Source organism: Buceros rhinoceros, unplaced genomic scaffold, assembly GCF_000710305.1.
Source record: "Buceros rhinoceros silvestris isolate BGI_N320 unplaced genomic scaffold, ASM71030v1 scaffold47455, whole genome shotgun sequence".
NCBI classification, from domain to species: domain Eukaryota; kingdom Metazoa; phylum Chordata; class Aves; order Bucerotiformes; family Bucerotidae; genus Buceros; species Buceros rhinoceros.
This window is the reverse complement of record NW_010415510.1, coordinates 4,919-14,058: the sequence shown is the minus strand read 5'-3', so window position 1 is coordinate 14,058 and position 9,140 is coordinate 4,919. Positions and strand designations below refer to the sequence as shown.

General features: G+C 36.6%; 1 protein-coding gene across 1 annotated transcript; it reads right to left on the bottom strand.

Annotated features, from left to right (window-relative positions):
- Positions 1 to 243: 243 nt before the first annotated feature.
- LOC104488532 (chromosome unknown open reading frame, human C21orf91) lies at positions 244 to 7,582 on the bottom strand (the record flags this gene model as incomplete). Its single annotated transcript, XM_010137424.1, has 3 exons — positions 244 to 306; positions 3,519 to 4,052; positions 7,564 to 7,582. Coding segments are annotated over 3 exons (616 nt in total), but the record flags the coding sequence as incomplete, so codon positions are not given.
- Between the last annotated feature and the right edge of the window lie 1,558 nt (positions 7,583 to 9,140).

The following is a 9,140-nucleotide window of genomic DNA, read 5'->3' as shown; positions in this document are numbered from 1 at the left end:
AAAACAAAATTTATATATATATAAAATATACTGTATTATGCAAGTTCCAGTTTGCAAAACCCAAGGAGGCTACATAATAAAAGCACCTAGAATTTTCATGTTTTACATGGAAATGTGATATATAGAGATTTCAGTTCAAAACTTAACTGATAGGAAAACCATGACAATTTTTTTTTTTAAATAAGATTTTCTTTTTCACAAAGAAACACAAACCCAAACCAAAAAGTATTGAAAAATTCTCACCCTGGATTTGCTTGAGCAGTTTTTCATTAAGTTGCTTTAACTCTCCAAGAGTCATCATAGTCACTGTAACAATAAAATCTGTAATTACTATTACTGAAGTCACATATGCATCCCTAAGCAGACTCCTATTTCCTCAAATTGTTATCATTTGCATCCTAATAATTAGATGTGCGGCAGTAGGTCAGAGGCAGCATTATTTATCAGCCATTTCTGCAAAGTTTGAAAATTCTCTCTACTATGGTGATGTAGACAAAGATTTACTCCACAGGAAAGCCCCCTCCTCATTGTCAAAAAGCTGGAAGCCCTCAAAACAGTGGTGTCCAGAATCAGAATTGCTTGTAAATTGATTGACACCTTTAAGTACTTTACCTTCCTGTGACTTCAACATACGGTTTCCATAGTGTAAGCCCTGCAAGTTCACCTGTTTAACTGTGGGCAAGTGGACAATTCTGAGCTGAGTCTTCCTTCATTTGCAAGCCTACAGGAAACAGCTTCCAGACAGAATTTTCAGTGAACGGCTACCTCTTTTGGCTATCTAGGGCTGTGCTTTATGCATGTAAGAACAACATGTACAGTTTCCACCAAGTACTTCAGTGATAAAATATGAAGAAAAAACCTCAGCTTGATACAAAGACCAGCATATAAAAAGAGGTTTATTTCTCACTTTCTTGTTCTATGTTCCTAGGAAGAACTAAAAGATTCTTTGCATAATTCAAAAGCCCTTCTGTATCTCAGGTTATATGTACATTGATCATCCCCATAGAAAATACACCTCAGAGTAACCCTCAGAGAAGGGAATTGTGTAAGTATTGTACGCTGCCCTTGATCAACAGCAGCAAGCAGGGAAGCACTGGCCTGCTTCCTAGAAACCCCTCCACCCAGCAGCGGTGGGCACAGGTCAGTGCTATACCTGCTGCTGAGATGCCTGTGGCAGCATGGTGAAAAGTGACAATCCTGATCACCACAGGAGGATATATGGTACTGAAGCAAGCTTTAAGACCTTGTAATTTTTAAGTAATGCTGCAGCTTAGCAAAGCTCTCACTACGTACTTGAGAAAAACCTATGCTGCCATAATGCAGCTTTTGTTCTGAGATTTCTCAGTGCAAGAGGATTCTTTACTGTAAATTTAAAGTGTAACTTCTGAAAAGGATGGTTTTTTATCTATCCACAGAGCTATTCGGTTATCCTTAGCCTTCTCTTTCAACCTCTCTCACATCTTGCAGTTGTGGAATATTAACTTTCTGTCAGCATTGCCAGACTAAAGAATTTGGAGATAGCTTAGACAGCTTACTTGTTACTCAAGACAAGGCCACTTAAGAGTATAAGAGATTCACCTTTCTCCTCCTTTCTAGCTTCAGCTATCAATACTGCTGAAGATCCCTTTCTCACATCTTAACAACCCTTTAAGCTCCATGAAAACCCTAATTGGCTTTAATATAGTAATTGACCGCTTTATAAAAATCTTTAAAATTTTTGCCCCTCTTTTATACCCAATGGTAGGATGTTACTTCTCATTTCTTCATTATTTTCACCAACATTTTATCTGTAGCAAATGGGCAGGTTCACATGTATCAGGGCCGGACTGTTTCACATCACACAACTCTCACACAGAAGAAAAAGGGATGAGGACAGAACACTAAATTTAAAGCGATAAAACATTATTCTATCTGTATCTGAGGCAAATTATCAAGAATATTGAGCAAGCTATTTACAGTTACATTAACAATAGGTTTTTTTAGTAGAGCGCTATGTCATTACAGTGGAGGTATTGCAATAAGAAGGTACTAATTCTGGAAGAGACAGTCTAAGTTTTTCTCTACATACAAACTTTATGTAATCAGTCTCCAAATGGATGTCTTTTGAAGTTAAATTGTGCAAAAAAATTTAACAAATACTCATAATACAAAGCAAAAATGCCTCTAAAGTGCATTATGCAATCATAACAGAAGAAAAATACATTCCCATGCTTAGAACAGCTTTATGTTCCCCTGTCCCAAAATGAGAGGGATAAATTCCAAGTCTCTAACTTCAGTTAGATAACCCCATAAATCAGGTCAAGCTTTCATAATTCCTGTTATCTGCTGTCCTGATTCATGTAATCCCAATTTATGACTCCAGAGGACAGGTGGTCAAACAGCACAGCATATCTGTTTTGATTTATGGTTTTAAAACTAATTCACTACGAACATAATTTGAAGCATCACACAGCATTTAAAGAAAATTCTTTTGTAAAGAATCAGACATAACTGAACTTTGCAAGGACAGGCTTGTTAGTTTGTTAAAAAAAATGGGAGAGAAACAAATTCCAACTTTTAACAGTAACTGTTTCTCACTCCATCTTCCAACACTCTGAATTCCATTATTAACTAATTTTCACGTGATTTTCAACTAAATAGTTTACCAGCTTTTTTTGCAGGTCCTTTGAAATTGAGAAACCCTCCAACTACTTATCTACAAAAGTAAAAGTGGATGTGTTCCTGATCTAATGTGGATGTACGCAGTGTTCTAAAAGCAGCATACATCTCTAGGAAGTTGGTCCTAACACATTGTATATAGGTTGATTCCAGAGACACTACAATATCCTAGATTTTTCTAAAGACTTCTGGTAATCATCTTCTTAAATGATGCGAAAACTTACTGTCTGGTGCTTTTGATATCACCGCAGTCATCAAGTGATTTTTCAGGTCTACAGCCTTTAAGAAAGACATAAGGGCCTTCCCACTTTCTTATGCTCAGTAAATGGAGGACAAAAAAAAAATTCTGGTAAAATGCATAAGGAAAGTCTGCTACTATTAAGAATATTTAACTTACATTGTTTCACTAGTTCGCTCTGCTACCTCACCTCTAATTTCACCTATTGCTTAGGGCAGCTTTCTGTAGAAATGTAACTCAAGGCACTGCACAAGTTCAGTCGGACAGGTATTTTCAGGAGCTTAGTGATCTCAACAGGCAGGGCCTGCGCAACTGCCAGGACTAACATATTGAAGTGACTGCCATCAACTCTAACAGTATATTTTTATTATTTTTTTTTAAATTAGGCATGACCTATATCATATTGGGATATAGGTAAGAGAACAATTAAAGTAAAACAAAAAAACCCTGAAATTACCCCCCCGCCACCCGCCCCAATCACAGATTTTACAGTAAGTCCAAACTTTCAAAAGCTGGATTTCAGGGTATGAATTAATGCCCTGTGGGGACATTAAGTGGTTCAAGAGATAGTTCAAAGAATGGCCTTGCTTGCCAGGTTGTGTGTAAATAGACGTATACTTACATTCTTCCCTGCTGTGTTGAGGATGCCTTCTACGAACACTGGTAAGTGAATTGGCTTCAGCTTTTTCAGCTTTCTGGACTTGGTTGTGATTAGACCACAAAACACTGCTGCAACAGAAGGGAGCACTTGTTTCTGGTAACACATCAAGTTTGAAATCCGTGGATTCTCTTTGTTCCAAAAGAGTTTGTGAGCAGCTCGAGATGCCTCCAGAGTTCCCGTCTATCCATTTTGCAGAGTATCTAGGTACTGGAGAGTCAAACTGTGGGAGTAATTTTCTATCAGTCTGATGTCTGAAGTTAAAAAGCTGGTGTTGAGGAGTTTTTGAGCTTTCAGGATCAGAGTCTAAATCCTTGTTTTGTGCATACTGTATGATCCAGTTTATTTTTTTACTCAAGATATTTTTTACTTCTGCATATGGACTTTTAGAAAGTTTTGATCGTGGACAGTCCTGATTTGCTATTAAGTGGAATTTTTCAAAGCAGTCTCTATGCCCCCTTAGAGACCTTGTATGTAGAAGATCTGACTTTGGTACTCCTGTAAAGACACAACAGAAAAAAGTTCACTTACTGTAAACTAATTTTTCAAAATCTTTATTCACAAGCAACCAAGAAAACTGATGTTTTCCTAATAACAATCTAATCACTGCAGTAAACAAGGATATGTGATACTCTAAAAATTCCACTGAGTCTTGAGTCCTTCGCATACAGAGTGTTTCACACACAGTAAGCTCTAGTGAAGGACTTCTAGGTTACCTGCATGTGCCTCTTGGATGATAATGCAGGTGAAACGAACTGCTAACTCTGTACATATTGCATCTCACCTATTCACAAGTGTATAAACTGTAGAAGTAAAATAATCCAAACTTTTACATAATCCCAAGCTCTATAGAACAATACTGAAGAGCATTTTGAGAGTTGTCATTCATGCTCCCATCTTCTATGGATAATGTTATGAGCTATCTGCTCAACAAATACTGCAGTGCACAGGCTTATGTCATCCAAGCGGTCAAATATAAATCAGACTTCAGTCTTAGTTTATTATTTTGCATTGGTATGACCCTGTAGCCTAGAGAAGCAAGTTCTAACACTGTCAACGCTTGCCAACATCAAACTGTCCTGAAATTAGCTTTGTGTAAGATGGATGCTTATTCTCCTCTTTGCTTGTCCTCCTTCAAAGACTATTGAAATAGCTACAGCAGGTAACTTACTCCAACCTCAAAGTAATTGACAGTGATATATTAAAAGGGAACTCAATCTGTGAAGATCTACAGTTGGTGAGTTAACACAGATGGTATGAGAAGTGATTATTTCAGAAAGTTAATAGTACTCCAGTACGAAATTACTTTGTGCAACTTCGCTGGATATTTTTTTTTTTCCTCTTCAGATTCACCTACGCAGTAGATTCAGTATCCAAGCCCAGAATATTGAACATTTTGACACTTATCTCACTCAGTATACTACTTGGGAGGTTCCCGATATTCTGTCAAACAAGTTTCTCATTGCAAATTACAAATAATATACCTGTGAACTACTGGTTGAAAGAGCTCAATGCTTACTAAAGCCAGAACATTTAAATCAACATCTGATAATGTCAATTTGACCTTTGAAGCTAGGTGACATGAACCAAGCTGCAGCCATTTTACCTTTTAGCACAGAAAGAAGTATATAAAAGTGTTTAAATGAAAAGAAAAACCATAAAATGCAGCAAGTTACAAAATATGGTAATAGAGGCTTTAACAAGCAATTAGCAGAAGACTACATGTTACAACAATTCTCAGTTATATCTGACTTATCCTCTTCAATTCTTGTTGTAAACTTTAAGCCCCCATCCCAAATGGGTAACAAATGATAAGCTGTTTAAGTGATTAAATTCTACAAAATCCCAAACTACTCTCAAAACTAAGCTACAAAGGTAAAAGTCTTAGTAATGAAACTAGTGAAAACAAATCCAAGCACTTAATTTTCATTATCTCACTTACTGGTAACTGGTATTTCAAGGTGAGTTCAAACACAGAGACTAAGCATTACAAATTTGTGATTTTCCACTCTTTGGGCAGCACTGAAACTCAAGAGCATTACTGTTCTCACTGAGCTTGTAAGAGCGTACACAAAATTTATGGGGCAAAATGACAAAAAGAGGAAAATGCAAGAGATCAGCAGTGGAATTAATTTTGTTCTTAGTAGCAGGGGAGAAAGGTAAGGTTATGAAAACACACTCCTCCCGTCCAAGAGCTAAGTATTAGAACAAACAAAACCCACATGCTGACCAGAGGCTTTTAAGAAGGAAGTTCCCAAGCAAAGTACAAAGACAGATACTGCCTTTGTGGGTACAGAGTCAAGATTCGCACTCTACACCTCAATATATCTTTCAAACTCTTTCAGCAAATAGACATTCACTAACTCATCTTAAGTGCTACATGATCTACTGCCTACTTGGCAAGGCTGTTTTCCTTCTCTATCACTACAGGCACTTTAAAAAACCCAAACACTTCTAGTGAAAACAAGGAAAGACAAGTCATTTGTTTTCATGACTTATCAGTATAACTTGAGTAAGCAGGCTTGCTGTATTTAAGTAGCATGATGGAAGCCCTTAAATTTTCAAGCCATCAGGAAAGAGGACGCACTGTCCACTGAAGCTATAAAAGCATGTATTCGTGACAATTGCAAGCCCTACCAAACCAGACCGATTTGTTCAACGTTATTTGCTTTACCAAAGTGATCCTTCAACATGCTGTGCTGATGCTTACAGAACCTTCTTTTACTTACAGAAAGTGTCATCAGATTGACTGAAAGGTAAGTTTTACACAATTTTCTATAAATTAACACTCAGGAATCCACATAACAACCCAACTACGAATGAATGAGCTAATGTCTTCTAATCACAGCACAGAGTAATCCTGTGTAAAGAAAATACTTAAAGATTTGGTGAAGGAGGGAGAGAACTGCAGAAACCACAGTTAGCAAATCTAGGACAAATGAGTTTTGCAGAGACTGTTTCTAGTTCATGGCTGCTAATAGGAATTAATGTCTGTTTTGCTCTCAGGATACCACCCTTCTTCCAATTCAAAAATCAAACACACCTACCAAGTTTCTATTTTTTATTCTCCCCTGCATCTCCTCCTTCCCCAAAAGCAGGGAAAGAACTACTGCACTGTTTCTATTAAGAACAGGAAAAACTGAATCTTGCAAGTTTCACAAAATATTCCCAGAGCTGTTTTTAGAGGGATGTACGTCCTCTTGCAGTTAGGTCCTCTGCCCGGCACGTCTAAAGCAGCAGGTCAGATGTTTCCTCAAGTATACACACTATCACTTCTGAGCAATCACAAAAGAAACACTCCCACAATGAATGATAGAATGCTGCAGTCTCACTTAAAGAAAAAAAAAGAAGAAAAACTCCTTTGAAGCTTTCTGCTTCATTATTTCCAGGAGAGTAACATGTTACTTGTCCAGTAAGACAAGGGTGTGAGACCACACAAAATAAACACCACACATTTCCATTTTCAATTACAGAAAAAAAGTTAAGTACTGCGTGACTTTATGAAGCCCATTCTGATTTATGTCTAAGCTATAAGTTTAAGGTTACCCAAGTTTTCCTTCTGACAATTTTTTTTAAAGTTCTGAATATTGTTAACTTCTAAACTTCAGAGACATGCTGCTCAAAGGAATCTATTTTATCAGAACTCAGTAATATCACATATGCCTGAAATTAGCAACAGTTACAGAAGAAAAAAAGGTCATTTCAAAAGTAAAAATTTGCTATTTATATAATGTCACTGTTTCTGAACATAAAGCAAGTTATTACTTCCAGTACAGAAGAATAAACCCCACCCCCAAACAGTATTTACATCCTTACCCATCTCTTACACTACCAAAAAAACCCCCAAAACAACCTATCTAAATACTCTTCAATGCAGTAAAGAACAGAAAAAAAACGCAAACCCAAACCAGGTTCATACAGAATCGCTAACAGACTCACATAACTGGTTTGGATTTCTACTGTTACTGACACATGCAAGAAAACTCCAAACAAACAAAACAAGAACAACCCTCAACGTTCATTTTGTACTAAGGTGACAATTAGTCCTTTCGCATACAGAGAATGTAAATAACATCAGCCACTAAGTTCTGGAACTGCATCTCAAGCTCTGAGCATTCACAGCAGCTGCTGTGTCAGGACAAACCAGTAAAGACGTAACAGTATTACAGCAAGTAAGAGTACATTTCTTTGACACCAATCCTTCTGTGGGCAATACCATCAGCTTTATGAGACAGAAAAGATGCCTATTTCTTTTCCGTAAGACTTAACACTCCACTCAGATTACTTCCTACTTCCTCCTTCAACACAACTACAGAAAAATCTACCATCTCCTAAACCAGCATAGATCAAACAAAACATACAAGAAGATAATTCAGTTTTAGAAGACACATTACTTTATTCAACACTATACACAATGAGATTAATAAAGCAAGGTAAGACTTGTGGACATTACAAGAAATAATATAATAATTTTGACAAACAGCTATTGTCAGATTTTTACAGGATGTCAGTTCTGTCTCAACATTCCTAATATCCATCTTAACCTCTATTTTTTGGCTGGTTCTTCAAGTCAGTAACCATACAACCACGAACAATTTTCTTCCACATTTCTAGGTATGTGTACATTTGTCCTGTCTTACTTTCCAAGAATAGGATTGCAGACTATGTACGAGCATGTCCTAATCTTCATACTTGCTTTTTCAGAGAGGAAAAAGAATCACAAAAAGCCCAACAACCATCCAGAGCAAGTTTTATCTGCAGGGAAAAAAAAAATGCACCAAAACTCAGTAACATCTAGAAGACCCTATCTAACTAACTTAAGACAGCAGATGCTATTAGGCAGCAAGCTCAAGCCACGGACCATTCATCAAGGGAACAAGATTCACAGGATGATGCCAAACCTCAAGTCAAATCATAAAATAAAGTGTTTACAATCTATTATTTGTGCCTGATTATGGTAACCCACGTGTCCTAGATGAAATATGAATGATATCGCCTTACTCAGCAATGTCTTTGCATGTTGAGTACTCGTAAGAACAGGGCTGATTATTTAAAAACCTAGTATTTAGGCAAAAATTTTTTTTAGTATTTCAATTTGTAAGCTATACAAGGCAGAAATTCTTCCTTTATACAGGTACTGTTTTCAACAGAGCATGTTCTAATCCACTCCTGCAAAATAATTTTGCATACAAATGACTAGCAATCAGGCAATTTATAAACCAGTACACATTTTTGTAACTTCTAGTTATTCATAAGTGCAAAGTAGCAGAGAGCAGGGAGAATATTTACCATATAACAAGGTGTGCAATCACATACCAATAAATTCTACCCCATTTCAAAGCACTTAATAGTTGAAAGTAAATCAGTTTCAACCATAATAAAGTTCTGGGTTTTTTTTCTTTTTTGAAGGGAAGAAGTCTACAAAGACACTATTTCTGCCTTTGCAACTGATTCACTGAAAACTACAGATAAATCTTCTTCATAACAAAGATACAGAACTAAATTGAAATGTTTGCTCACATTTATGCATAAACCTAGCTAGAATAGTTGTCTTAATTGGAGATTATAATAATAAAAAACAATTCA